A 15,578-nucleotide genomic window follows, 5' to 3' on the forward strand; every position below is an offset into this window, starting at 1 on the left:
CTTTATTTGGGAAGTGCTGGCACCAGGCATGGAGTGGTGGGTGGGCAGGGGGATGGGGGTCACCGCCCTTGAGCCTGGTGATCCCGAGCGGGCCGGGGCAGCCTCATGCAGCGGAGCCATCAGCGCTCTGAGAAATCACCTCCTGCATGGACAGTGAGAGGGAGCTGTGTCACCGGAAGGGGCAGCAGAGGGGTCAGGCCGGGCGGGGAAGGGGCCAGTTCCCTCCGTACCCGGAGTCGCCCGGCGGCACGTGGGGCAGCAGTTCCCGGGCTCCTGCACGGTCACCTCGCCCTGCAGAAGCAGAGGCCCCGGTCCACTCAGGAGCCTGGCCCCGAGCCTGCGTGAGCCCTGAGACCAGCCCCTGGGGACAGAGCCAGGGAGGAGCCCGGAGGGCCACTCTGCGAGGGTGGGCAGGCTGCAGTTACAAGCGGGTACCTGGGCACAGGTGAGCAGGGGGCAGCGCCGGGTGCAGACGCTCCTCCCAGGGAGGCAGCGGCAGCTCTCACAGACCTCCTGCCATTCGGTGTCGGGCTGGGGAGAGGGGCGGACGTGCTCCCTCGATCTCCATCTCTCAGTGCGTAGACTTTCTACACCACCACCCACCCTTCAGCCCGGCCTGGGGCCTAGCCAGGGCACAGAGCCGGGACCGGAGGCAGCCCGAGTGTTTCAGGGGGCAGGCGGGCCTTGGCGGCCCAGAGGCTGACCCACGTGTGGCCCCAGGCCCTAGAAGGGGGACGGGGTGGGGGGGAGGCCCGGGTTGAGAAGGCGCAGGTGGCACAGAGGAGCCGAGGGGCCTCACCGGGTGGGGGCGCCCGCGGTGCCAGCACTCGCAGAGATCCGCGGTCACGCAGGGGCCTGCCTGGCTCCGGAGGAGCCCCCGCTGGCACACGCACCCCGGGGCCTGGCCACACCCCGGGCGTCCTTCCCTCCCAGCATCCCGAGGACACGGGGCAGGGAGGGGTCAGTGTGGACAGACGAGGGAAGGTGCTTCCTTAAGGCAGCGGCTTCGCCTGGTGGGGGGGGGTGCAGGACCCTCTCCCCTCCCCAGCGCCAGCCCAGCCACGGCTCGGGGGGACCAGATGGGACCCGGAAAGCCCACACCTCCCCCTGACAGTCGGCGAGGAAGCAGCTGAAGGTCCCCCTTTGGCAGACGCTGGGAAAACAGGAGCACGCGGTCAGAGCCTCCCACACCCTCCTCCCTTCCCCACCCTCGGCACCCAGCCCCCCGCCCGCCCCCCCGCCCCAGCCCAGTCCCCGAGCCCGGCCCTCACCAGGGGGTGCAGTTCTGGGCGAGCACAGTCCCCGGGGGCAGCTCCTGGGCCTGCTCTTCGAGGGTCAAGGTGAGGCCCCAGGGCAGAGAGAGCCGGGTGCAGGGGCACTCAGCGGGGGGCACGCATGTGCCACTGTGCAGCAGCTGGGGCAGCACGGGCTCCGGTCACACGCGGACCACTGCCTCCCCCCACCCTCCCCGTGGGAGTCAGGGCGCAGCACCCACACCCACCTGCCCTCCGGGGCAGCCACAGCCAAGCCGGCACGGCTCCTGCACACAGAGGGCGCCGGGCCGAAGGTGCGAGCAGAGGCGCGGGCACGAGGTGGCACAGGGGCTGGGCACCTGGCCGGGGGGGGGCACTCTGGCGGGGTGGGGGGGGCGCACAGATCGTGAGATGGACTCTCAGGGCGGTTGCTACCCGTGCCAACCCGCCACCAGCCAGCTGGGACGGGGCCTGGGCTCAGCAGCCCTGGAGGGAAGGCCAGGCGCCACGGCAGGCCGGACACTCACCGGGGCAGGGCTGCAGGTCGCACTCCTGCCGCTGCTCTGCGTCCTGGGCCCGGCAGGGCGCCCCCCCGGGACTCTCCTGGCAGCTCCGATGGCGCTCCCGGGTGCCCCCACCACAGGGAGCCGAGCAGCGGCTCCAGGCTGACCAGGGCCCGAGGACTGGACATCACGGTGTGGGCACTCCAGGGACCCGTTGACACAGGTGCTGCGGACAGGGGTGTGCAGGAAGGGCTCAGCGGCCGGGTCTCGGTGAACAGAGCCTTTGGTTCCCAGCAACGCCCACCGCCCTCAGGCACCTGCCCGGAGCCTGCCACCACCCCCCCACCCCCGCACGCTCCCCCACAGCCACTGGCGGGCAGCATACCAGGTTTTGCAGTCCAGCTGCACCGCCTCGGCTGGGGCCAGCACCCAGGAGGCATTGGGGCTGGGCAGGCCGCAGCGGCAGGAGGAGATGGGCACACAGCGCCCGTCCTGTACCAGTTGGCCAGGGGGACAACGGCAGCCTGAGGGAGGGGCAGGACAAGCAGGACTCGGTGCTCGGGCTGGCACCCACAATGCATCCCTCTGGCTGCCGGATGGAGTCCACAGCCTCGGGCTGGCACCGAGCACCCTTCCCCCTGCAGCCCGCATGGCCTGGTCTCCACACTACCTCCCGTCGCCGCACTAGCCTCAGCCCATCCTGACCCAGGTCACTCTGGGCAGGACCCCCACCCAGCTGGTTGCACAAGTGACCTCTGCTGCAGCTGTCCGCCCCACGCCCGGGTCACATGTTCTCGGGGGGGGGCAGGGAAGCAGGCCTGGGCTCCCCCAGAGTCCCCAGACCCGGGCTGTGGGCGTCGCCTGGCCACCTGGGCGGCAGGGCCCCTGCGGACACTGCACGCGGTCCCAGAGGTCGGCACAGCTCCGAGGACACTGGTTGGCGCAGCCGGGGGCGGACACGGCGTCCCAGGCCTCGCAGCTCTCCCCTGAGGACCAGAAGGCAGGACGTCCTGGGCCCCCGAGGACACGCCCTGCCTCTCAGGGGCCGCCCCGAGTGCCGCAGTCCCCGCCCCCTGCTCTGGAGCCTGCAGCGCCAGGGGTTACCTGGGCAGGGCCCAGGGTTGCAGCTCTCGGTCTGAGCCCAGGGTCCCCAGCAGCCTCCTCCGGGGGGGTCCGCTGCCTCTCTCCAGTGCAGCCGGAACCCCCCACCGCAGGGCACCTCGCAGGAGCTCCAGGGCCCCCACGGGCTCCACTGGCACCGGTCTGGGGAGATAAAACAGAAGTCAGTGCCCAGGGCCCACCCGCTCTGCCTCCTGCTCCCACCCGAAGGCCTTGGGCTCCCACCCGGTAGCCAGCTGGTCGGGAGGTGGGGTGGGGAGGGTGGCAAGTCAGCTCACTGTCCGGCCACCGAAATGAACGTGGCCCAGCCTTGCCTGGCCCGGCCCCTCCCGTTACCAAGGCAGGCTCCGGGGTCCGGGCAGAGGCGCTGCTGGCTGAGCGGCGCGGTGCAGAGGTCCGGGTCCCCAGCCCACGACCTGCCCGTCTCAGGGTCCAAACAGAGGCGGTGGCGGCGCTGCTCCGAGGCCAGCAGGGGGGCCGAGGCTGGGGAGAGGCCGGCTGGGTGCTGGGGCCACCGCTCCTCTAGGGCCGTCCTGGAGGCGGGGGCCAGGACGCTGAGGGGCAGGCAGGGCCCACAGGGCGACCACGTGGACCAGTCACTCAGAGGCAGAAGACCTAGGACGGGCAGCGAGTGGGCACCTTGACAGTGACCTTCCCCAAACCCAGCGACCCTGGTGCAGAGGGAGGGAGGGAGGGAGGAGCTCGGGTTACCACCAGGAAGGCTGAGAGAGGGGTGTGGGGGGACAGGGTGGGGTGACCCACCACGCTGGCTTGTTTGGGACAGTCCCAGTCCCATCACTGAGGGCTCCAGGTCCCAGAAACACCCCCGGTCCCGGGTGAAGGGGGACAGCAGGTCTCGCTGGCCCGGAGTTACCTTGGCAGCCCCCGCTGGTGCACTGCAGCTCCCCGCGCTGGCACTCACTGTGGGAGGGGACGGTCAGGTGGGGGCTCTGGGCGGCGGGGCCCAGCCCAAGGCAGCGGGTGGGGCAGGGGGCTCCAGTCGGGGTGGCCTGAGCTCTGGGCGCACTGGGAGCTACAGGAAGCAGGGCTGAGCCCCCGAGGCTGAGCTTGGCCCCCTCCCTAAGCCTCTTCCTTCTGACGCCGCCCCCCCCCACCCCCTCGCTCACTACTCTTTGCAGCCCAGCCATAGGCGGTCCCCAGGGGCCAAGGTCACCCTGGCGCCTTCTCCTGAGATGTGCTGGCAGCTGCACTGCTCCGGGGGGACGCAGCCTCCCGCCTGCTCCAGCAGTCCCTGTGCGAAAGGAGACGCGAGGACTGTGGGACGGTCATCCATGTGTCCTGTGGCCAGCACCGTGCCTGGCCCACGTCGCTGGGCGAGGATGGGCGGAGGGCCACGGCCGGCTGGACGGCTGTGAAGAGGTACAAGTTCCGAAGGCCTGAAGCACAGGGGTCACTGCGGGCAGCGTGGAGGGGAGGAGGTCTGGGGGTGTGGACCGAGGGCCTCCTTCTGGGGCGTCTCCCCGGCCCCTGCCCTCACCTTGGGGCAGTAGCAGCCAGGCTGGCAGGGCGGCAGGTCCTGGCAGAGGGCGCGGCTCAGGTGTGTGGCACAGAGCCCGGCGCAGGGGGAGCCGCAGGCCCGGAACTGGGAGGGAGGCGCGCAGCCATCCTCTGGCGGGGGAGGGAGGAGGCGGACACGCTGCTGGGGGGGGCAGCGCAGAGGCACCCTCCACCCCACACCCCGAACCCGCCGAGCTCCTTAGAGTCACCGGGGAAGAAAGCAACACTGTCCCCTGCTGTGCGCAAGACACCGTCACCCACCCAGCCGCCCCTCTGCCCTGTGGGTGCCCACAGGGAGAGGGCCGGGTGCTGGGGAGAGCTCCGAAGCTGCCTGGAGGGTGGGGCTGTGGGGTGTCAGGGGCCTGGCAGGTGAAGGATTGGGGGGGCAGAGATGGAGGCGGCTACGATGGGAGGCGGCAAGACCCGCCGCACGTGGGCCAAGCCACAGCTGGGCCGGTCCAGGTGAAGTCCCGGGGAAGCCGGGAGGAGGAGCCCGGGGGGACAGCGGCATCCTGGGGGGTAGGGAGGAGGGGACACTCAGGTCCGAGTAGGGGGGGCTGGAGACTGGGAGTGGGTGGGCATGGGTGGCCTCCCCGAACCCCCCCGAGAGTTCCGTCTGCAGCGCCCCTGCCGGCTGCGGTGCCTCACCTTCCAGGCAGTGCCCCCCGCAGCTGCTGTTGGCCTCGGGGTCCAGGCAGGAGGGGGGGCACGGGGGCACCAGCCCCTTCCGACACAGCTCGGCGCTGACGTGCACACGGCCCATCCCACAGGCTGGTGGGAGATGGGCACCCGGTGAGGTGGGCCCCAGGAGGCCCAGAGACACCCCACAGGGTCCCACCCTCTGTCCCCTCACCTGTGTCCCCTGTGCAGGCCTGCAAGCCACAGGCTGTCCGCTCTTGGGAGGCCCCGGGGCAGGGGGCGCCGCCATTCTTGGGTGGGGGGTCCTCGCAGCTCCTCCGGCGGCTCCGATGGCCACCCCCACAGGAGACGCTGCACGGTCCCCAGGCTTCCCACGCGGTCCACGCCCCCGCCACTGCAGGGAGGGAAGAGTGGGGGTGGGCCAGACGAGCCCACGGGGACGTGGGCGGTGCTGGAGAGAGCAGGGGGCCGAGCAGGGAGGAGCCTGGACAGCCACCAGTGGGGCAGCCTAGGGCAGCACCCGGGGACACCACTGCCTCCTCTCCTGTCCCAGGAAACCTCCCCTGGCTGCCAGGACCTGGGACAGGGCTGGACTGGGACAGGAGCAGGGTGCCCCCTGGTGGCAGCAGCCTAAAGCCAGGCTAGGAAGCCAAATGTGGGGGCTGAAGAGAGACCCCTCTCTGGAATGCAGTGGCAGGGTGGGGGACCCACAGAACAGAAGGTCCGCAAGGTCACTGCGCCCAGAGTCCAGGACCAGGGGCTCTGCCCGCTACCCTCCCTCAGGCGGGAGCGCCTGTTACTCTGGCGCCCACAGGTGGGGACGTCAGGGGCCTGTCCAGGGCCACTGGGGCAGCAGGAGGGCAGGGTTGGGGACAGCCTTCCCGACAAGCCCTGTGGAGGTGTGAGGCTGCGACGTCGGAGCAGGGCTGCCCCCCTAGAGGGAGCAGGGACACCTCCCTGGTGCGCGTCTCTGACGGGAGCCCAGCCCAGGTGCCCTGCCCGGGGCCCGCGAGGGCCTGAGGGGCGCGGGAGCCAGTTACCAGGGCAGGCCCGCATGAAGCAGGACTGGCTGCGGAGGCGGTCAGGCGGGCAGCCGCCCCCGGGGCAGGGGTGGCTGCAGCAGCTCCCGGGTGCTGGAAGGCGACGCCCAGGCCACAGCTGCGGCTGCAGTGGCTCCAGCCGGACCAGGGAGCCAGCCTACAGTCCACTGCAGGGGGACGGGGCGGGGTGGGGGGGGGGCCCAGCTCAGAGGGGCTCGCCCTGCAGTGGGGCCCGCAGGGGTGCCCCCCCCCCAGCCGGGCACACACCGCAGCCGTCCTCATCCGATCCGTCCTGGCAGTCGGGCCGCAGGTCGCAGTGCCGCTCGGGGGGCAGGCACTCGCCGCTGCTGCAAGTCAGCTGCCACGCGGAGCAGAGGCCTCGCGGGGAGGGCAGCCCGGGCAGGGCCGTGGTGGGCACCGGGCAGGGCCCAGGGCTCACTGCTGCCGGAGAGCGGGAGGGAGGAAGAACGGACGAGTGATTCCGGGTGGACCACACACCGAGCCCCTTGGACCTCAGGCAAGAGCAGAACCGGGCTGGCTGACCTAGGCCCCCCAGGCCCAGTGCAGGCCTCCGGCCGCTGCGTGTGGGTGAGGCCGCGGCGGCAGGGGGTGGGGGCAGGGCGGGGGGAGTCTGCATGGGCCCCCCAGGTGTCTTCCGGTCAGGGGCTCTTGGAGAGTCCCCAAAGGCCCGTGTCTAAAAGAGCAGTTGGCTGCCTCAGGTGCCCCTTCCTGAATGGGTGCGCCCTGCAGGGCCCTTTCCTGTGATTGGCTAACACTTGACCTCTCTTCTGATTGGAAGACGAGGCTTTGAGCATAGTGATCTGCTCTGGAGAGATGGATGGATGGATGGATGGATGGATGGATGGAGTGGGTGGATGGTGAGGTGGGACAGGAGCAGGGCGCCCCCTGGTGGCAGCAGTCTAAAGCCAGGTTAGGATGGGTGAACGGGTGGATGGGTGGGAGAACTACTGAGTGGGTGGGTGGGTGGATGAGTGAGATGAATGAGCGGATGGGCAGATGGCTGAATGGATGCACGGTGGGTAGGGGGATGGTGAGAGGGACAATGAATGCATTCCCATATGAGCTGGGCTAAAAAATGGGGGCCTGAGACTTCCCCAAACCTGAAGCCCTCTTGCCAGCCCCACCCACGGGACACCGGCCCCTGAGGGCAGCCCGGCCGGCCCGTGCTCACCGCAGCGCCTCTCGTCCGAGCCATCCAGGCAGTCCTCCCGCCCGTCACACAGCTGCTCCCGCTCCACGCAGCCCAGCACCGCGCAGGGCACCTGGCCGGGGCCGCACTGCACCCTCGGGAAGGGCCCCGGGGCCGGGCTCTGGCCTGCGGGCACCACCACACGGGCCGGCTGACCCCACACACGGCCCGCCCTGTCCGCCAGCCGCCTCCCGCAGCCCCCGGCCTCTCCTCCTGATGCGCGCCGTGCCCCACGTCCCGCCTCTCCCAGGACGGCGGAAAAGTGGTGGGCTCCATCCAGAGGCCGGGGTCCCAGTCCCGGTTCTACAAAAACCCTGACCTCACCTAGAGCTGTGTGACCTTGGCCAAAAGCCCCCAGGGCCTCTGTCCCCCCACGACAAAGATGTTGAGAGGCTTGGGCTTGGTGGGCAGAAGGCCGAGGAATCTTACTGGCGGGGGCCCCTGGAGTCATCGGGTGTGGGGACAGCCCTGTCACGGCTGCCATTCTTGGTTGCAGGGCCATGGCCTTGGGCTGGGAGGTGGGGGTGACGGTCGCTGTCTGCGCGGACTCCCCAGGACTCGGGCGAGGCACCTCCGAAGCTGGTGTCTTCCCTGTGGGTGCAGAACAGGGAGGGGCTGGGTCTGCCGGCTCCCCTTCCCACACCGGCCCCCCAGAGAGCACCCCAGGCTTGGAAGTGGCGCAGGGCGCTGCCCCCCGCTCCGGTTCCCCCTGAGTCCTCACCCCCTCCGCTCCTTGGGGCTGCCCCCCGCCAGGCCCACTCACCAGGCGGGACGCAGTGGCAGCACGACTCTCCCCTGCCCTCCACCAGGACCCAGTCCTGCAGGCACCAGAGACGGGCGGACGTGCTGAGCTGGCCCCCCACCCCCTGCCACACCATACGGCTTGCCCCAGGCCCTGGCCCACGCCCCTCACCTGGGGGCAGCTGCCCGGCGGGCAGTAGGGGGAGCACAGCGCGGTGCCGTTGTGCAGACACTGGCAGACCCTGCAGGGGCCCCCTCGCCAGCGCTCCCCGACGCGGTGGACCTGGCCGTGCTGCTCGCAGCCCCCGCACGGCTCCGTCTGGCACCTGGGAAGGGAGGCCCGCCCCTCACCTGGTGAATGGGCTCACCTAGGCAACCAGCCCGCCCTGGTTTGCCTGGAGTGAGGGGTTTCCCAGAACCAGGCACTTTCAGGAATAAAACTGGGGAGGTCCTGAGCCAAGTGGGTGAACCCCACCTTTGCACCCGAGAAACTGCAACTGGCCGGTGGCAGCTACACCCCACAAGCCCCACTCAGGTCCCTCCAGAAGCACAGGACGCAAACCAGAGGACCCATGCCCTCTCTGGACTTGCTCAGCTGCATTTGTGGGCTCCTTGCACCCCCTTTAGGACCCAGAGGCCATGAAACTGATGCAGGAGAAGGCCAGTGCTCCCCACAGCTGTGCTGGGCATCCTGGGGTTTAGACTAACAGGTGCGCCTCCTTTGGGGTCTGGGGCCCACGCAGAAGCACCTCGCTGGGGAAAGGCACACAAGCAGCTCCTTTACGGGGCGCCGGAGGAGAGGGGTCCAGGCGCCCGCAGGTCTCGGGTGGGTGTCCAGTACCTGCGGGCTTTGCAGTGGATGCCTCGGCACTGGCGGCCTCGGCGGGAGCGGCGGGGGTTGCTGGGGCTCCGCAAGGACCACTGAATGCTCTGGCTCCCACAGGGGCCCAGGCACTCGGCCCAGGGGGACCAGGAGGACCAGCCACAGTTCACTGAGAAACAGGCAAGAGTCAGGGGGCGGAGGAAGGGTGGGTGCCCGGCTGGGGGGAACCCCTCGGGCAAGGCCAAGGGTGAGGCCTCACCGGCTCAGTCCGGGCTGGGCCGGCAGCTCTGGGGCCGCCCGTCCCGGCAGATGCAGAGTTGGCAGTTGACCCCGATGTGCTCCCCGGGCTGGTAGCGGGCACCGTCCACCAGGCAGGGGCACTGCCCGGGCCGCACACACTGCCCCTCACTGCCCAGCACCTGCCCAGTGGGGCACCAGCAGCCTAGGGGAGGCCCAGGATGAGGCGCCTGTGCATACAGCGCGGCCTGGAAGGCACGACCGCCACGCCCTGGGCCCGGAGCCCCCACCTGGGCTGCTGCAGGGCCGGTCCTCGGCGCACTCGGTCTGACCGGAGATGTCGTCGCAGGTCAGAGGGCAGGGGGCACAGGGCCAGAACACGAGTTCCCCAGAGCAGGTGGCATTGGGGCAGCCCTCCTGAAGGCAGGGACCTGAGGAAAGCAAGAGACAGAGCTCACAGAGAGTCCCCTGCAGCTCCTCCACACACCCCCTCCCCACTGCGCCCTCCCCTCCCTTCCACTCACGGGTCTGGTGGGTGCTGTGTGGGCCCCCGGGCAGCTCAGCACAGGCCCGGCCCCCGTTCTCGGGCGGGCGGCACTGCCGCTGCCGGGTCTCGGAGCCCCCGCACGGCTCAGAGCACAGGGACCAGGGCGACCAGGAGGTCCACTCACCATCCACTGTGAGGAGGGGCCGGACAGGCAGGGGCACCATGAGGTCTGGGTAGGCGCCCGGCGGCCTCCCCCACCCGGCTCTCTGGGCCCCACCGGCTCATGCCACTGCCCTCCCCGGGGGGCCCAGGCCCCTCACCTGGGCAGGCAGCCGTGAGGCAGGCCTGAGTCTGGCACCCAGGCCCCGGGCAGAGCTGCAGCACTGGGAGCCCGGGCGGGGAGCAGTGGCGGCTCCGGCCCTGCACCCTGGGCCCACACGTGCGGCTACAGGGCCCCCATGGGCTCCAGGGGCCCCAGGCCCCACAGCCCTGCTCTTCTGCGGAGACCTTGGCCCCTGATGCCATTTCACAGTCAGGCTTCCCATCGCACACCTGGGGAGGGAACGGGTCAGGGCCCCTTTCTGGTTGGGTGGCGTGATGGCTCTGCCCCCTGCACTACGACCCCCGACCCCTCACCAGCTGGAAACTGATGCAGAGGCCATCCGGGCAGGAGTACTCTGGGCAGGGAACCCCTGTCCCGTTGGGGCCTCCCGGGGCCGGCAGCTCCTCTGAGGGGCAGCGGAGAGAAAACAGGCAGGTGGGGAGTGAGGGCCGCCGCCGGCCCGGCCCCCCCACCAGCTCTGGGCTCCAGCAGGGAAGCCAAGTTCCATACCACAGGCCAGCTCATCCTCGCCCTGGGGACAGTCGGTGACCCCATCACAGAGCCGCTCGAGGTGCAGGCACAGCTGGGGAGCCAAATGACAGGAGAAGAGGTCCCCACACGGGGGCAGCCGGGTGGAGCCTGCGGGGACACTAAGTGTCCTGCGGAGCTCCTGCCCCGCCTGCCCTTTCCCTGCGGAGGGTCTGGCAGGGGGAGCCAGAAGAACTGGGGGGTAAGGGGGGAGAAAGAGGCAGAGCCAACCTGGGACCCAAACCTGGCTCCGAGATGCTTTGGAGAGGGGTCCAAGAGGGAAAGGGCCTGTGGACAGCTACGCTCCCCCCCACCCCGGGGGGAGGTGGCAGGGCCCAAAGGGCTGACTTGCAGGGGCACAGAGGGAACCCCCAGGTCTGGTGGGGAGGACTTGGGCGGTAGCCCTCCAAACAGGCCCACTTCCCTTGCCCCAAGAGCCGCCCCCCTCTCATCCTTTCTGGCCCAAATGTAAGCAAAGACAAAAGCCCTTTTCTTCCCTCTCCTGGGTCTGGGCGGAAGGGCAAGACGCTTCAAAGGCAGCCTCAGGAAAAAGATCAAAGGAGACCGATGCCCGGACCTAAGTCGCTCTCTAGCTGGCGCACCACCCCGGCGGTGGGCGCGGAGGCCCACTAGGGGTGGGGATGGAGGTGGACGAAACAGCGCGGGCGGGGCTGCGCGGGCGGGCGGGCTCACCGCAGACGTCGGGGCCCTCGTCCGAGCCGTCGGGGCAGTGGGGCGCGCTGTCGCACAGCTGCGCGGGGGCCACGCAGTGCGGGCCGCGGGCGCAGGGCACGTCGGGGTGCGCACAGGGCGCCCCGCAGCCCCGCTCGTCGCTGCCGTGCGTGCAGTCCTCCTCGCCATCGCAGCGCCAGCCCCGCGGGGTGCACTCGCCGCTGCCGCACGGGAATTCCAAGGGGCCGCAGGGCAGCGCTGCGGCGCAGCGGGCACCGCGCTAGACCCCGGGGGTAGACAGGGTTCCCCGGCCAGACCGGCCCTCCCTTCTCCGCCACCGCTCAGCTCCAGCTGCAGGCCCGCCCTGTTCCTGACCCGAGCCCAGCCCCTGCCCCACCTTTGACCCCTCCCCAAATCCAGTCGCTCTGCATTTTGCTGCCCTGTTGATTTCCCAAAAGCCGCCGCCTCATCCGGGACTTTCCATTAGCTTCCCTTAGCTCAGAGGGGGCCTTGAACCTCAGGAAATAAGGTTTGGATTCTCCCAGCCCCCCTCAAACACCTCCATTCCTTTCATTCTGCTGTCTTCAGAAAGTTGGGGTCCATGCCCTGCTCCTCCCTGCCCCAGCATCTGCCCCAAATTCCGGGATATTCCCTCCTGCCCCCGCTCCAGGCCGTCACACCCCAGGTTTCTGACCCCTGTTCCCCCAGGAGCCTCACCAGGGCTGGTGCTGGCCAGGGGAGTTGGAGCGGCCGCCAGGGAGCCAGCAGAGGGGCTGAGCAAGGTGCCAGCAGGGGGCGTGGGCAGTGCGGGGAGGGGGCAGTGCCCGGGCCCCTCATCTGCTCCATCTGGACAGTCCCAGACTCCATCACACAGATGGGTGGTCCCCACGCAGGTGCCATCGACGCAGGGCACCTCCCCAGGGGTGCAGCTGGAGAAAGGGGGAGCAGGCCCCAGGGCGCTGTGCCTTATCCCCACTGTTTGGGGTGCTCCCACTCACACACCCATGGGTGCCAACTTCCCAGGAGGAGCCTGGCTTGGGAAAGGAGGGGAAGCAGGCCTTTGGGGCTCCCAAGATGGGGCCTGGTGGGCAGCAGGCCGGGCAGGGATCACTCACCCAGACAGGACTCCTCGTCAGCAGCGTCTGGACAGTCAGGGTGCCCGTCACACAGCACGGCCGGGGCCAGGCAACGCCCGTCCACGCAGGCCAGGGAGCCCGGGGGGCAGGGGCAGCCCTGCTCATCCGTCCCGTCTCCACAGTCGTCCTGCCCGTTGCAGAGCAGAGCCAGGGGCAGGCAGCGGCCGGAGCTGCAAGACACCTGCCCCTCCCCGCAGCCCGGAGCGGCACAGCCTGGTGTGGGGCAGGTAGGCAGGCTCAGGAGCCAACAAAAAGCCCCAGAGAAGTCCCTCACCCCAGGAAAGCTCAGAACACCCCTGCCTACACATCGTCGCTGCTGGTAATGGGACCAGCCGCTTGGGGCATGGCCCTAGGACATATGTGAGGACTGACCCGTCCCTCAGACACTGCCCCCCACAGGCAAAGACACTCACCCTCCTCATCCGAGCCATCGCCACAGTCGTCCTGGTTGTCACAAAGCCACTCGTGGGGCACACAGTGCCCGCTCTCCTAGCACAGGGCCTCTCCCTCTGCACAGCCAGGCCCGGGCTCCTCACAGCGGGCACCGCCGCCACCCCCGCAAAGCCACTGGCTGTCCTGGCACGTGCTGAGCACATGTTGTCCTGGGGTCAGCCACAGCTCTGGGCCGGCCCAGGGTGCCCGGGGCTCCCCCAAGTCCTCCTCTCACCAGTTCCCACAGTCTTCCTGTAGCACCGTGCCTGGTGGGAAGAAGCTGCCCCCCCATTCACAGGGGCAGGACGCCGGCTCCAAGCAGACGCCTCCTGAGATCACAGAGGGCAGGGCTTGAAGCAAAGCACAGAGCAGCCCCCACGCCAGCCTGTCACTGCTGCCTTGTGGCCCCTGCCCCATCCCAGTGCCCCCTCCTGCCCAGTCCGACCCTACCCACCATGCAGCAGGGTGCCCTCAGGGCAGAAGCAGCCCTCCACACAGGTGACAGCCTGGCAGTGCCACCCGGCTTCAGGACCGTGGTCATGGCAGGTGGGGGGACACGCAGGGCCACAGGCCTCATACACCTGACCCCCTTCACACTGCAGAGCTAGTTGGAGAGGAGAGAAGCTCGGGTCACCCAAAGCGCAAGGGCATGAGGATGCAAAAGGGCAGGTGATCCTGCCCAAGGTGACAGCCTGGAGGTCACGGGAAACGTGGCAGAGACTCCAGCTGAGCCCTTCCCAAGGCTGTTTGCCACGTGCAAGTTCTGCAGAGCGGCCTTGTCTGGCCGAGCGTGGTGGGTGGGGCATCGGGACCCAGGGCTGGGCACACTCACGGGAGAGCTCCTGGCTGCGCCAGCGCACGTGGAGCCCATGCCGGGAACATTCCGCTGCGTAAGTGGCAATGGCCGAGCAGAGACACTCGCAGTCGCCCCCTGAGTCACAGCTGTGGGAGACACCGGGTCAGCCCCCGCTGCCTTTCTCCACCGCCACACATCCCTCCACCCTATCCCCAGGCCTGCCCCTCTCACCCGCAGGCGTTGTACACGCACCACCCGTAGTGCTGCTGCGGGGGCACCTCCGCGTGGCACCGGGCAAAGAGCGGCTGCAGCAGCACCCCACAGCGGGCGCGAGCCCAGGCGGCCCGGTGGGCGTCCCCTGTACGCACGTGACGGTGGACCAGCCAGATCCCTCCGCAGCACCCCGCCGCCGCCGCACCCCCCGGGTTTCTGCAGCTGCCCCACACCCCCCTGCCCATTCCCCGCCCTTGCTCACGGTGCAGGGGTGTGGCAGGTCCCCGGGCTCGGGGCAGAGAGGGCTGAGGCGCCAGGAGTGGGCCGCCAGCTCGGCCGTGGGCTCCAGGACTCCCTGGCGGCTCCGCAGGTCATTACTGGCATCTCCATCAAAGTCTCCACACAGCCCGGCCACACGGCCGCGGAACTGCGGGGACAGGTGCACCAGGACCCGGGTGCCTGCAGGGGGGGCAGCAGGGGGCCGGCTGTGTGAAGAAATGACCTGCTAGGCCTCGTCAGGGCCCAAGAAGACCAAGGGCGCTATTGAGTGGGCCGCGTGGCCATCTGCGTGGGTATTCGCCCAATAGGGGGCGCTGGTTTACTCTCTTTTTTGGGTTGGGGGGATGATTGGTGGTGATAAGAGAAAAGAAGTACATTTGGGGGTCCCTCAACTAAACCCAAGTTGAGGGACAGGGAGATTCTCCAACCGGTCGGACTGCAGACTGGCACCAGGCTCCAAGACGGACTGTGACACCCCTCAGCCCCAGGGGACCGAGCAGCCAGAAGCTCCGACCGCAGCCCCACTGCGCTGACCGCCTGACTCCTTCCCACACGGGGGGGGGGGGGGTGTTATTTCGGTTTCCAACTTCTATTCCAGTTTAGAAATAGTCATTTCTAAAACACCAACTGCTTGGTTTGGGTGGCAGGGTGTTAGGAAATGTATTTTCATTTCTTCTCCCTGCAAACATGGTATTTTCTAAGGGTTTGTTGGGCGCGGCGGTACGGATTTCCCAGTGAACTCGGGCCGCGGCCGGGAGGAGGAGTCAGGGGAGTCAGACCCCCGGCTGCGGCAGGTGCGGTCAGAGCGGAGGGGTGGGGCCTGACCTCGGTCCCAGAGCAGGGTGAGGCCCAGGCGGGCGGTGAGCAGCAGGAAGAGGCCGGCGGGATCGGCGCAGGCCCAGCCCGGGGCCCGTGTAGACCTTGGGGAGCGTTACGCTCACCCCGTTCACCGTCACTGCCCGGCCTGTGGAGGAAGAAGGGGCCCTCAGGCCCGGCCTTGGGGGACCGGGCCTCCCGGATGGTCCTCCCAGCCTTCCCTCCGACCTTCCTTTGGCTTCTCTAGCTGTGTGACCCTGGGCGAGCCACTAGAGCTCTCTGCTCTGAGCTCTCATTTCTTAGAGCCTTCCGGAATGGCAGTTCCCCATCAGGAGAGGAGGCTCCAGCTGCCCGGCACTGATGCAGGCAAGGAGAGACCTGCAGAACCCCAGGCCTCGGCCACCCAGACAGAGCTGTGAGGCCATCCAGTGTGCCCCCCTCTCCACAGCAAGGCCACCCTTCAGCGTCTCGGTCACCTCTGAGCATGTGCACGACAGTGCTCTGCAGCCGCACGGTCAGCGCCTTGATGCAGGTGAGGCCGCTGGCCCCGCAGGGCAGGTTCTGGGCGGAGACTGTGAACTGGCCGCCGGCCTCGCGCACCAGCAGGTACTCGCAGGCCCCCGGGAAGGTGAGGGCCAGCCCGTCGAACGTCACGTAGTGGGGTGCACCCGAGGCCTGGCACCATCCACTGCACCGCTGGCCTGTGCAGTGCCACTGCCGGCCCTGGCACACGCTGCGGGTGGGAGGAGAAAGGGAAACTGAGTCAGAGGGTGGGGACCCAGAGCTGATCCAGGGCAGGCAGCTGGTCAGGTTC

The 15,578-nt window shown here is 69.2% G+C and overlaps 1 protein-coding gene across 1 annotated transcript in view; it reads right to left on the minus strand.

Annotated features, from left to right (window-relative positions):
* LOC123815298 (SCO-spondin-like) overlaps window positions 1-15,578 on the minus strand; it is a 27,581-nt gene continuing 12,003 nt past the window's right edge. The window contains 38 exon segments of the mRNA XM_045833576.1: window positions 1-142; window positions 231-291; window positions 436-1,153; window positions 1,272-1,414; window positions 1,781-1,982; window positions 2,142-2,280; window positions 2,861-3,019; window positions 3,212-3,490; window positions 3,750-3,796; window positions 4,003-4,127; window positions 4,374-4,504; window positions 5,042-5,164; window positions 5,247-5,426; window positions 5,668-6,139; window positions 6,142-6,239; window positions 6,340-6,510; window positions 7,265-7,408; window positions 7,712-7,873; window positions 8,046-8,100; window positions 8,196-8,349; window positions 8,865-9,015; window positions 9,106-9,288; window positions 9,374-9,514; window positions 9,608-9,760; window positions 9,891-10,122; window positions 10,207-10,298; window positions 11,114-11,350; window positions 11,810-12,021; window positions 12,204-12,441; window positions 12,642-12,814; window positions 12,896-12,989; window positions 13,115-13,264; window positions 13,493-13,602; window positions 13,688-13,811; window positions 13,928-14,128; window positions 14,774-14,831; window positions 14,833-14,912; window positions 15,241-15,497. Of these exon segments, the coding sequence (XP_045689532.1) occupies window positions 844-1,153; window positions 1,272-1,414; window positions 1,781-1,982; window positions 2,142-2,280; window positions 2,861-3,019; window positions 3,212-3,490; window positions 3,750-3,796; window positions 4,003-4,127; window positions 4,374-4,504; window positions 5,042-5,164; window positions 5,247-5,426; window positions 5,668-6,139; window positions 6,142-6,239; window positions 6,340-6,510; window positions 7,265-7,408; window positions 7,712-7,873; window positions 8,046-8,100; window positions 8,196-8,349; window positions 8,865-9,015; window positions 9,106-9,288; window positions 9,374-9,514; window positions 9,608-9,760; window positions 9,891-10,122; window positions 10,207-10,298; window positions 11,114-11,350; window positions 11,810-12,021; window positions 12,204-12,441; window positions 12,642-12,814; window positions 12,896-12,989; window positions 13,115-13,264; window positions 13,493-13,602; window positions 13,688-13,811; window positions 13,928-14,128; window positions 14,774-14,831; window positions 14,833-14,912; window positions 15,241-15,497 (5,980 nt within the window). The 3' untranslated portion in view covers window positions 1-142; window positions 231-291; window positions 436-843.

The sequence above is a fragment of the Phyllostomus hastatus genome, unplaced genomic scaffold (genome assembly GCF_019186645.2).
Source record: "Phyllostomus hastatus isolate PE091 unplaced genomic scaffold, TTU_PhHast_1.1 phas_contig_1021, whole genome shotgun sequence".
Lineage (NCBI taxonomy): Eukaryota > Metazoa > Chordata > Mammalia > Chiroptera > Phyllostomidae > Phyllostomus > Phyllostomus hastatus.